This window comes from Plectropomus leopardus, chromosome 24 (genome assembly GCF_026936395.1).
Source record: "Plectropomus leopardus strain MGB_pleo_1.0 chromosome 24, ASM2693639v1, whole genome shotgun sequence".
NCBI classification, from domain to species: domain Eukaryota; kingdom Metazoa; phylum Chordata; class Actinopteri; order Perciformes; family Serranidae; genus Plectropomus; species Plectropomus leopardus.
In genome coordinates, this window is record NC_142199.1 from 9505001 (window position 1) to 9517996 (window position 12996).

Genomic DNA, 12996 nt, shown 5'->3' on the forward strand with positions numbered 1-12996 from the left:
ACAGACAAATGAGTATCATAGGTCGTTTTAAATTTAATTTTTTTGTTGTTCATTTTCTCTGACCAGCAGCAGGTTGAGCCATTCTTCCGCTCTTGATGTTACTGCAATCCAGTTGCATCGCAGCAGGCTGACTTTGTCGTCCACCAAGCTCCCATGGCCCCGCAGTACTGCCTTGAGGGCCTCTGCAAGGTCCACCACGGCCTGCAGCTGCGGCTGACGCCTCTCAGTCTCCCCGTGGATGGACTGACAGAATGAAGAAAGGGGCACAGGAGAAGAGTTGAGAGACAAACTGTGATAAGAGTATCTTTTTATACAGGTGGTGTAATTGCAGAGCAACGCAGACACTACAGGCTACGGCGAAGACTCTACGTAGAGCCAACACACAGCTAGAAATCTTCATGTAAACTTTTAATACCAACCCATGAAGGTGGGTCTCACATCAGGGACGTGTTTTGTGTTTTTCTGTGTGTGTGTCATACCTGTGCCCATGCCACCTCAGCCTCCAGGTCGCTCGGCATACCGTCCACAGCAGAGCGCCTGGTCAGCTCGGCGTCAGTGGCAGCGAGCCACTCCGTCAGTCCGTTCAGCTCCTTTCGCAGCTTCCTGGACAACTTCAGACTTTTCTCCAGTTCCAGTTTACTCTCAGTTACCTACACACACATAAAAAAGGAAAAATCCATATTTAATTTGACTTGACATGTATCATGTGTGTCTAACCATGTATGTGTGTATGTGTGTGTGTGTGTGTGTGTGTGTTGTAACCTGTGAGCCCAGCTGGTTGTAGAGCAGTTTGAGGGCGGTCACCCTGTCGTCCAGCTCTTTGGGCTGCTCGGTCTGCTGCCTCTGGACGATCTGCCTGCCTGTTTTTATCACCGTCTCTACCTCCCCTTTCACTTCACTCAGCACCTTGTACAACTTCTGTTAGACACAAACAGACAGCAGGCGCTTAACATTGGATCAGACCAGCCAATTATTCATTTATTCACCACAAATACCCACCATGCATTGATCCAGCTGCGACTGCACCACATCCTGCTCCACACTACGGATGTCCAGCACCCCCACCTGACTTTTGACCCCAGCCAGCGAGCGCTCACACTCGGCCAGCCGGGCGTCAAAGTTTGCCGGCTTCTGGAAGAGCCGGAACTTCGTCCACACGTCTGTCAGCATTTTCTGTGACAAGGAAACAGAGATGATAGCGATAGGAAAAAGCTTGGGTGCTATGGCGCTAAAGAGGGACTCAACAGCTGGAGAAATAAGTATACTGTGTGTACAAATTAGAAAAAATAACAAGACAGTTTAAATGCAGACTGCAGAGGCAGAAGCATCCTCTATGTTTTCAGTGAGTTGTGTATCCACCTGCTCAGATCAACTCGTTGGCGGAGGATCACACTCACACTTCTCCTGCTTATGTTACGCACAGCTGGCACAACTAAGATACATTCATTAATCATTAAAATCTCCTGACAAGACAACAGGATTTATTGTTAATGGTTCAACTAATCTTTCGACGGGCTGACTCTCAAATCTCATAGCCCCATTTTGTATTTGTTTGTTTTATGATATTATAGTTTAAAAATGTTTCTTTCATGGTGGTAAATTTATAAAAGGATCTAAATAAATGTAGCAGAATGTGTCCATCTCTTGCTGCATGTGGCAATTGTACACTTGCAGGTGTGAGTGTCTACCTGGGTAAGGTCAATCTGTCCCATGATCCTCTGGGACGGCTCTTTGTCCTGGTTCTTCTTCCTCATGTCCTCCAGAGTCGCATCATAGCCGCTCAGCTCCGTCTGGATTTTCTGTTAAACACACACACATAAATACAAACCTTTCAATAATGATGAATTAAGAATAAAAAGGCTGACACAAATTATATTGATGAATAACAGTCAGCCAAAATATTTTTCTCTAAAGTAAAATGACTTTAAAGTTTGATTTAATACTTATAGTGTACAGAGTTAGTGAATTGAATAAGATGTCCCTAAAGTGAAACTACAGCCAATAAAGTTGAAATTAATTAAAAGTGTACCTCCTCCTACTGCCCACAAGGGGGCAGGAGGCATCAAGAAGAGGAGAGGACACTCAAAAGCTTTAACAACCTGTCAGTGTCCCTCTGTCTCTCTCTCTCTCTCTCTCTCTCTCTCACACACACACACACACGCACACATACGCACACATACGCACACACACACACACACACACACACACATACACACACACACACACACACACACACACACACACACACTCACTTGGCCTCCGTCACCCTGCTCTCTTTTTAAATACCAAGTGCCCTGTAATCACATATGCTCATCCACACCACTCTAATCCAATCATTCTCTCATCCTCCCGTGTGTGTGTGTATGTGTGTGTGTGTGTGTGTGTGTGTGTGTATGTGAGGTAGTGAGAGAGAGTCATCCTTTGCACTTGTGGTCTACAACACACGTGGAGGTAATCTCTCCATCCCCTCTCTACACGTACACACACGTTTCCATCACTTATTCTATTACGGCACGCCAGTATTTCACAATCTAAAGTCTGATTTGTCTAGAGACTGTGTGTGTGTGTGTGTGTGTGTGTGTGTGTGTGTGTGTGTGTGTGTGTGTGTGTGTGTGTGTGTGTGTGTGTGTGTGTGTGTGTGTGTGTGTGTCCCAGAGAAAAAAAAGAGGAGATATGTAGGCTAAGTTAGAGAAGGAGTAAAAAGACAGTGGCATGGTGTGTGTGCGTGCGTGTGAGTGTTTGCTCCGGCTGTCCGTGTCCAAAGCAGCTCCAGGCTTAATTAGGACCACGGGGAGAAAAAGAGCAGTTGCCATTCTCTCTTGGGTTCCTCTGCATGCACACAAACACACACACAAACACACACACGTACATGGAAGATCTGAATCATGTATTTTGACTCTGCTGTTTTCCTTTTCCTCTACCTGTCCACACAGCTGTCTCTGTTAATGATGGAAATAGTCCAGGTATAATAGCTAACCTTTGATTCATCTAAGTCTTTTAACACACACACAGCCAAACACTGATGGCTACCTGAGCCTCCTGCGGTATCTGCTGGGCATCGATATGGTCAGCCAGGTACGCAGTGAGGTGGCGATCGGTGTTGGCCAGCGAATCCTGGATCTGCCTTAGTGTCTTGTCATTCTCCTGGGCCCACTGGACGCTCTTCTCCAGCTCCTTCTGCCTGAGCGCCGCCTGGGGAAACAAAAAACACACCTCATCAAAAAAAAAACACAGACGAAAGGATAAAGTAGACTATAAATACAAGAAACACATCAGTAGATGTTTCCATGTATTCCTACATTAAAATTTCCAACTCATGTATATAAAAGCAATTCCCCGCAAACAACAACTTGAATAATCTCTTAGAAAGTCTAGATAATGTGCCCATGGGAGTCAGACAAGATGCATTTTTACAGGATCCTCGGGGGGAGAGCGGGATATTTCATTCTCACATCCAAACTTGTGTACTGTTCGTTTTTGCAGTCAGCGTATAAAAAGTCAGTGCTGAGTAACATCAGCACCACCAACTGTGCACACACACAAAACCTACTACATTTCAGAGGATGTAATTAGGCCAACAGAGGAGTTAAAAATAAGACTGACTCTCCGTTCAGTGAAGGTCAGCTGTTGAGAGCCTTTTTTTTTATTTTAATCAAGAATTCACTTTAAAAAAAAAAAGAAATTATATGTTTGTGAGCAGTTTTTTTAGATTTATGTCTGCAATAGGAACCTAAAAGCTTGAGAGCCACAGACGGGGTTGGGAGGTCAAAGTGTTTGAGAGACTCACATATTGTTGGTTTTGGTCTTTTCATGGGATTTTTGACAGTAATATAAATATAGAATATCACTGGCTTTAATTAATCTGCGTCTCTGTGAAATATGTTGTTCTGTAAGCTTGGTGACACAGTGATTACTCTCAAAGCTAGTTGGTGACCTCCTGTAGCTGGTGAGCGGACACTGTCGCCAGCTGGGTCCACAGATTGTATAAAATAATGGACATAGTCACCGTGACGTCACCCACTGGTTTGTGGACTCCAATTCTGAAGCATAAAAATTGGCATTTAGCAGTCGTCATCTTGGATTTCGAAGCAAGAAGTGACCATATTTGGACAAGAGTGTAGAGATAGCTGAATGCAATAGTCAGTCACAATGGCTATACTGTCTTTTTCCTCTCGACAATGTTGTTTATTTTCCTATTGGTATTTTGTTCTCTGTTGTTCTCTTTAAGTCAACTTCCAGTCCGTTGTTGCAACGTGACTATTCTGGTATCGTTAGTAGAAGTGCAGAGATTTGCTTGGTAAAGTGGCATTTTTTTCTTGAAATCTACAAACCAACATGCTCACAGAGTTTTATACTAGGTTTTCATACCATATATAAGGAATTGCAAAGGAAAAAATGGCTGGTAGCCATCATGTAAACACCAATGGGAGATACAACTAAAACAGACCCTGGTCCCCTCTGTCAAATCACATTTATTGTATGTTTGCTCAACCCGTTTCTTAACAGCTGAGAATAATAAACAAATATGATATGAATACGTCATTTAATAATGAGTTAATGGTGATACTCTGAGCCTTTGTTATGTCTTGAATTTTGGCGGTCAGTATGTGCTCAGGCTTGATCTATTTAAAGCACTTTATGTTTTTTTCCTCTAATATCTTGTCTTAAAATTTCCAGAGAGGGCTTCAAAATAGTTGAACGCCTCAATGTTCTTCTATCAAAATGTAACTCAAGGTTGTAAAATTAGTCAGAAATGATGAGGGACCAAAGCTAAGCCATGATTTTGCAGAGTAAAGACCAGAGAATACACAGCCTTCAGCGGTCAATGTCGGTAATTAGATTTTTAAAAATGTTGCAACACAGCTAATAAGCTACAACAGTTTCTTCCATGCAGACTCTTCAGCTCTCCCTCAGCTGACTTGCTGCTGGTGAAAAGTGCAAATTTGCAGTTCAGATTTCACAAAAGTTAAACTTGATGTGAAAAAAAAATGCGCAAATGTCTTCCCCCCCCCTGCGCAAGTCAATGTACCAATCATGGTGATTCCATGGAAATGAACTGATTGAGGCGCAAAATGTAAGCATTTTAAATGCTAGTGTAATTAAGCCTTTATCTTCAGACATCAAGAGCTGTTTCTAGCCTGTACTAAATGAGCATATACAAAGACAAACAGAGGCACAAGACAGAATGACATAACCCCCTCCCACAGACACACACACACACACACACACAATCACACTCCCCCTGTATGTACCCTCTTGAAGGACGGACTCCGGGGTTTCTCTCTCATGTCGTCTCTGTGTGACCGACCACATCAACTCCACCGTCGTCACCAACAACACAAATGATCTTCTGATGCCTGTTGTTAGCTAAAGAGGACACTACTGAAGTGTTTTTTTCCTGACTTTCCCCGGGGACTGCCTACAAGATTAACGAGTAAACTGACCTGTTACATCACCAACCTGTATGAGCACTTATGTTCGAGGGAGACGGAGTATGTGTATGTGGTTACAGGTGAGGATGCTAAGCTCATGCAGAAGGATAATGACACTAAGTATAGCCCTGAGCCTGTCTAACCCCAACACACACACACACACACACACACACACACACACACACACACACACACACACACACACACACACACACACACACACACACACACACACACACACTCACTCACTCACACACAGTACTCCTAATGTTACCAGTGGATGTGTCTTAGTTGATAATGTATGAAATGAGAAGTTGAGTGAGATTAAATATTTAGACAAACATTGATAACAACCTTCCCTGTGGCCATGTACTCCATTTCCCTGGCAATTGTCGGCTCATGAATACATATTCTCATTAAACACTCAGTTTTCCCTTATTACTTATTTCTCTCACACACACGCAGACACGCAGACACGCAGTCACGAATGCAGTGATTGTGAACAAGAGAGATAGAGAATCACTGTTTGCTTAACTGCCTTGTGTCGGAAACGCCGTCGGCAAAGCGCGAGCAGCGTTCTCCGCACCGCACTTCCTCTTATTGGTTTTCAGCCGTTACAAGAAGCTGAAATTAAAATGGCAAACACGCTTCTTTGATCTGAAGTCGTGAGGACAGAGATGTGAGACAACATTTTTTTTGCATGCGCGGGCTGGATTTATCTCCATGAGTTTTAAAGTGGGACATTGATATAATAAGATTATATACTTATTTTACTGTCTCTGCATTTACTTAGACCCCTGCACTGCTTAGAACTTGGCCCCATCTGATGCCGGGGAAGTGTTGACATTCAGCTATTTGACACTTGAACTTATAATACTTTTCTTTGGATAAGAAGTAAGAAATAGATAAGAAATAGACTTCGTTGATGTCTAACTTTGACTTGAATGACATCTACCATTTCTATGTGTAAAGCCAATCAAAATAGTGTCAATAACAGATGGAGTAAAGAAGCTTTGTCCTCGTCAGGGTTACTGCTCCACATGCAACTGCTGTCTCTAAAAGGTCTGACGACAAAGTGAAATGGCTGTGAACCTGCGGACAACTGTTCGAGACCAACAATCAGCAAAACTGGTTGTTTTTTTTAGCAAGACATTAAAGCATTCCCAGCAGCAGTTATGCTGTCAAAAGTGGGTGTTTTTTAGTAAGAGACAAGCTGCATATCCAGCTGTGATTATGCCACTAAAAATGGGTGTTTTTTTCCAAGTGGGAAATCAGCTGCATTTTCAGCAGCGATTATTCCACCAAAATTTCATGTATTTTTTATTGAGACATCAGCATCATGTCCAGATGTGATTGCGTCATCAAAAACAGGGAATCTTTACAGCAAGACCATGCAGCATTTCCAGTTGCACTTGTGCCACTAACTTGACGTTTCGAGCGGCAACTGTGCCACCAAAAGTGGCTGTCTTTTAGCAAGACATCAGTGTCATGTCAAGCTGTGATTCTGCCACCAAAAGCCGATGTCTCTTTGCAAGAAATCAGTGTCAGGTCCAGCCGTGATTGTGCCACCAAAAATGATTTATTTAGCAAGATATCGGCAGCACCTCCATGTTGTTGTTTTAAAGCCAAAACATGATCTTTTCTTGACTATAACCAAGTGAAATTTGTGCCTAAACCTAACCGTATGTTAACCACAGCATTGTTAAAATATATAGAAACACAGTCTTCAGAATCTATGCAATTTAACACAATCAGTAAACCACTTTTTTCTGCCAACTGAGTTGAATATAACTAGATCTTTTTCACAACAATCATTTCTATATTTCAGAGGAGGGAAAAAATTGGTACTATTAATAACATAATTAATGGCTTCATTCCATTCAGTGACAGGGACCTGGTAACAGAGCCATAATTAATACCATTAGTTATGATATCATAACTCCTCTGAGTAATTAATACACTAAATTGGTGTTTCAACAAAGTAAGAGTAAACTGTCTATGCTTTTGGAAAATCTGTGCTTTCTGTTTTGCCCTAATAGAGCTTTATAATTCTACAATTATGATATTATGTATTAAGAGACCATTTAGGATGCCTGTTTTGATTAATAAAAGAGAATTCCACTGAATGACAGTTTTGCGTGTAGTTCATGAAATGTGTAGTTTTCATCTTCAGTCTCTGGAAAGCTGAAAAATGACCATCACTAAAACTGGTCCAAAAATGATCCAAGAGATTTGACAGTGTGTTCTTCAAACAGCACTGATCAAGTTACAAAAAACAGATTTATAAAAGAAATTCCCTCTACACAGTCCCCTCAGGTAAAAAAAGGAAAAATATTAAGGCAATATTTTGGTCTCAGTGTGCTTTTGCTCCTCCATCTGTCTTTCCGGAGATACTCACAAACACCCGCGTCCTGTCTCTGAGCTCCTCGTCCTCTTTATAGATGACAAACAAACAGGGCTCAGAGCCGCCCGGCCTCACCTCACATGCATACATGCTGACATACACACTGAAACAAAGGACACCAGCTTCTGTAATGTTTTCAAACACACACGCACAGACAATACACACAATGACACTTCTTCCCAAAGAATACAAAAGTCTGAAATGAAAGAATGCGCCTCACACACACACACATACGCACACACACACTGTCTCTGATGGGTAGACAAACAAAGGGAGGCTTATCAGGCTGCAAGGAGAACATTAATCTGGTTCTATTGTGAGGGAGGATCAACCCAGCGGGCAATGAGTGTGTGTCGCTATGCGTGTGTGTGTATGTGTGTGTGGGTGCAAGTGTTTCTAATCTGTCACTGAGCATCACCACAAGAGGCTGAGAATGTATTGCTGCCGCTGATGATGGCTGGGAGGGAGGAAAGGAAGATGTTGGGAAAAGAAGAGGAGGAGAAGGAGGAGAATTAGGAATCGGAGGGAGGACAAGAGAGTGAGGAGCTGGAGAAGGAGGAGGAAGAAATTGATGAAGACAGAAGAAGCAGGGGAAGGAAAGGGGGGGCGAGGAGGACGATAGGGTAGGAAATAAAGGAAAAAATAGTGGAAAGGAAGATGATGAAGTGCAAGAAGAAAGGGAAAGGTGTGATAAATGGAGGAATGGGAAGATGTAAGAAGAGGAGGAGGAAGAAGGGAGGATAAGAGAGGGAAAAGAAAAATAACGACTGGGCGTGCATGTAGCCTATATGTGTGTGTGCATCTTTTTATTTAAGCAATATCACACGAGAGGGAGTGATGTTGCGCTTGTATATCATCACGGCTGTGATTATTTTCGGCATTCGGCCTGCAGCCTCGTGCCTACGACCGAATCACAGCCGTGATGATATACAGCACAACACACAACCTCAAGTGTGATATTGCTTTTATACGTCAGTTCTACATGCGTCTTTTTTTTGTTAATAGTTACAAGCGACAACAGATTATGATTTGTTTGTTTAATTAATGATTTTTTTGGCTCTGCCGACACAAATAGTTCCCCAACAGCTGGACACGACAGCTGTCGCCTAGCAACACATAAACATTTTTCTGCATGCTGCTTGCTAATCGGTGTTAGCTCGGTCTTCATGTTATGCACAGACCAGCTGCGTAGTATCATGAAATCACATGAATTCCTGAACTGTGTGGAATTCTACTTTCAAGACTCTGACAAAAGGATTTAAATGAAAAAAAAATCCCTATTTAATCTTTTATGTCAGATGCTGCAGCAGCAGAGTAATAATTATGTTGTCAGAATTATTTCTCTGATTTACCTGCTGTTTTTGACAGTTAAAAGTATTTTTACAGTATATGTCAGGTATTTCTGATGGTATGTTTTGACCTGTACCAGGCTGTGTGCCATTTAATAGATTATTAGAAACTTTAATTTGTCCAAACATAAAGCATAAAAAATGCAGAGCTTTCTGGCACTTTTTCATCACATACATGGGACCTCCGTTGTGGAATATGGGCCATTATTTTACAACTAAATGAGGGAGTTCAGGTTGTTGGGTTGTGACAACTCTATATGCAAGCATTAGGCCCCTTTACACTGTGTGATTTCAGCTGTCCCAAACAAAAGATGACTAACGTGTGAGAAACATGGTGAAATCTTTGTCAGAAAAGAGGACATATGGATTGTGAATGTGTTTATCTTGCAGCTGCAAGCATCTCCAGCCCAAAAGTACATCCTGTGCCCAAAGCTTTGTTCTCATTTTTGGTGAAATCTTTGGTTGTCACTCAAAACACTGGTTCAACATTGTACTGTAAATCTGTAAAACTGTCCAAAAGCAACCAAAGACAGCCTGCAGCAAAATTCAGACAGTGTCAGAAATGTACGACCAAAGTCCCACAATGTGACTGTTGTGACAACTTATCTTCACGACCAACAAACCAGAACACAACATGAAGTGATGCAGAATGCGCTGGTTGAGTGCTACTGCTAAAAATATGTTTTCCTCAAACTCTGAAATGTCTCGGTTTTTTCTATTTTCATACAAGAGCTTCAGTTCACGAGGCTTTCAGCGCACCATCTGACCGCAGCCTGAACATGTTGTAATTTCTGTATGTGTGAGTGTACTGTGTGTCTTACCCTTGCCATGAGCTCATCCCATCGCGTATTAAAAGCGTCCAGTTTTTGCTGTATTAGTTCATCCAGAACACCTCCGTCCATTAGCGTCTGGGCCAGCTCCCGAATCTGGTTCCTGTTGTCCTCTGGGTGCCGCAAAAGAACCTCGAGACTCTGCACACACAAACACAAAACATCATCAGCAACACCAGCAGTTAAAAATTCCAGGACCGTAACGTACATTTGGTGAAACCGCAGATAAATATGCATACAAACTGATATTGTTTTGTTTGAAGGTGACTCATGATGAAGTAGGAGAGGCACATTGAAAATTATGCAGGGTAAGAGTGTGAGGTGATGACATGTAGAGGCTAAAAGAGGTCAAGTAGCCCTTGTATGTCTGACCTCAGTGCTTAACAGCTTTTCACATCTTCTGAAATCCCTATAAAAGTCTCTTTGGCTGATGTCAGTAGAGCATTTAGCACGGTAAAATACAGCTGAGTGGGCAGTTATTTGCATTTTTGCTGTTCTGTACAAACTTAAATGAAAGAATGCATCTGTGGTCTCGAGGCTTTTAGCTTTTTGCATTGTTTAATCTCACCAAAGCCCTGGATGTAACATCTAAGGCAATCTCCAAAAGCACCGTTTAAGCAAATCAATGAGTTTGAGGTTAACACGTAAACCTTTCACTTGATTGTCTCGGGAAGACCAGGAAGCCTCACTGTCTCTAATTGCAACATTCACTGTAAATTCCATTGGATTTGCTGTTTTTTCATGTTTCTTTTTCTCTGTGTGTCTTACATAACATCAATATCCTTAGAGAAATCAAAACACTCAATCTATCTCGATTCCCTCGAAATGATTGCTTACATAATCTCTTTCATATATTCTTTCATTACATAAGAATCACCTTTTCCAGAAATATCTCACATCAAACATTTCCTCTTGACGTTATCTTTCCCCGCTGACTCCTTGAGTTAAAAAGAAAAAAAAAATCCTGTCCCTTTTTCTCCTTAAATCGAATTTTCAGTTTTTTGCATTCCTCCCATAATTCAACACCTGGAAATTTTATTCTGAAAATCTAGGAAGGTGATCGTGTTCAATGATCACCATGATTTTCTAATTTCCCCAGGTAAACAGTAAATTAATGGTAACCAGCCTTATGCGTTGACATAAACTTTATTGGTTCTTTTGAATCATTTATGTCTGAAATGGGCAGATATGCCTTTCTGTGGAGGATGGATTCTGCCGAAATAATAAATAAATATAAATAAAAAGATAAATGGCTCAATAAAATTAATCAATATATCAATTACATTATATTATTATATTATTATAATTACATTTACCAAAATAATGTTAAAATTAAACCTAGGTGTTTATTAATTCATGAAATGTGACGTGAATTGATATTTCTGTTCTGTATTTCTGTTCATTGATCTTTATTTATTTGCCTTTATTTTGATTTATTTACTCTCCTATTTAGTTTCCCTTTTGTATAAGTTTATTTTTGCATTTGTTTTTTTATTTATTTAAAATGTAGTTTTACATGTATTTATTCATTTTTAATCGTATTTATTTATTTTATTTAGGCAGCTCCGATCCTTCATAGTTGTCAGCTCAAACACTTTATGTAACAGCAAACGCACCTTTTATTTACCTATTTATCAATCTTTGTAATTCTGGTTGTTTTCTCTCCTCTTTGTTTCCTTTTCATTTCCTTTGTCTTTGCTGTTTTTCATGTTTGCACAACATAAGCCTGCTGGGCTATTAGGTGCAGAGACTGGTGTTCTCTTCGTCCTGTGGTGGTGGTGGTGGTCGAGGTTTCACTTGGCCAAGCTCGTAGCTGAGGGAGGCCTGAATTTTCATTGTAATTGTTTGATTAACAACAGAAAATCCCTGTGAAGCCCAAGAGGATCAAGCTTCCTGCTTGAGGTTCTGGTGGCTGTTAAGACTGGGAAACACTGTTGCCTTAAAGTGGTCAGCCTTGACCATTTTTTCAGTTTTCAATACAGCTGAGCTGTTGAGCCATGAGCAGCCACAACCATTCAAGCTCTGCTGGAACGGTGTGAGTGTTTTGCGGCAACAGAGTAGGGCACGGTGAACATTGCTGATGATGTGTTGGAGAAATGCAGGTCACAAATCACAGAAAGAGCCCACTGCCTGCAGCTCTTCAGCTAAAAGCTCATTGTGGCTGTTTCTGGCTGGAGTATCCCTCCCTGCAGTACTTAAAATGCATCCACTGACAAATAGCACCAAATATTTCCTCATCTTGTAATAAAAAATCTTTATCTAAGAATAGAAATGCAATCGTCCTTCATGCTTTTATTTCCTCCAGATTGGATTACTGCAATGGTCTTTTAATAGGTATTAATCAGAGGTCAATTCATAGACTCTAAGTTGTGCAAAATGCAGCAGACAGACTTTCAACTAGAATCAACAAAAGGGAATACATTACTCCAATTTTTATGAATTTAGTCTGGCTGCCCATTTCTTTTAGGATTGATTTTAAGATTTTACTTGTCATCTTTAAATATATACATAAATAAGAGAGGATTTCTCCATGGTGTTATTGAAACTTTTACTTAAGTATAATATCTAAGTACTTCATCCACTACAGGAAACAAGGAAAACTTCCGTTTACATCAGCAGCAATGTATCACAACTTCAATATGACTGAAAGATGAATACAGACAGCCAATAAGTTTAATGTGAGACACGGCTTTAGCTTGTGGGAGGAGACGTCCCAGGTGGGCTGCAGTCAGCCCTGCTGCTTAAGCACAACAGCTGCGCGCTCTGCTGCAAGGACACATGGGAAACACGTGTGATCACTGATGGGATCGGCTCTTCATCATTTAAGCAGGCTAAAGCCCTCAGCAGAAGGGTCTGGGTGAGAGCACTCCTGCCTCTTGCTTCATAGAGGGAAAAATCACAACCTGCCCTCTCCTCCATCTTATTTACCCTTGTCCCCTTAAACATGTTTTACGTCATAACAACTTCTTCTTCTTCCTATA

At 41.2% G+C, this 12996-nt stretch overlaps 1 protein-coding gene across 2 annotated transcripts in view; it reads right to left on the reverse strand.

Moving 5' to 3' along the window:
- Positions 1-12996, reverse strand: part of dmd (dystrophin) — a 324760-nt gene that overhangs the window by 102526 nt on the left and 209238 nt on the right. For both annotated transcript variants that reach the window (XM_088074779.1, XM_042513262.2), the window contains 7 exons: positions 10007-10156; positions 3031-3192; positions 1689-1799; positions 1000-1173; positions 763-918; positions 480-650; positions 64-243 (listed from right to left, as the gene is read on the reverse strand). In XM_088074779.1, the coding sequence (XP_087930905.1) occupies positions 64-243; positions 480-650; positions 763-918; positions 1000-1173; positions 1689-1799; positions 3031-3192; positions 10007-10156 (1104 nt within the window). The remainder of the gene's footprint in view (positions 1-63; positions 244-479; positions 651-762; positions 919-999; positions 1174-1688; positions 1800-3030; positions 3193-10006; positions 10157-12996) is intronic.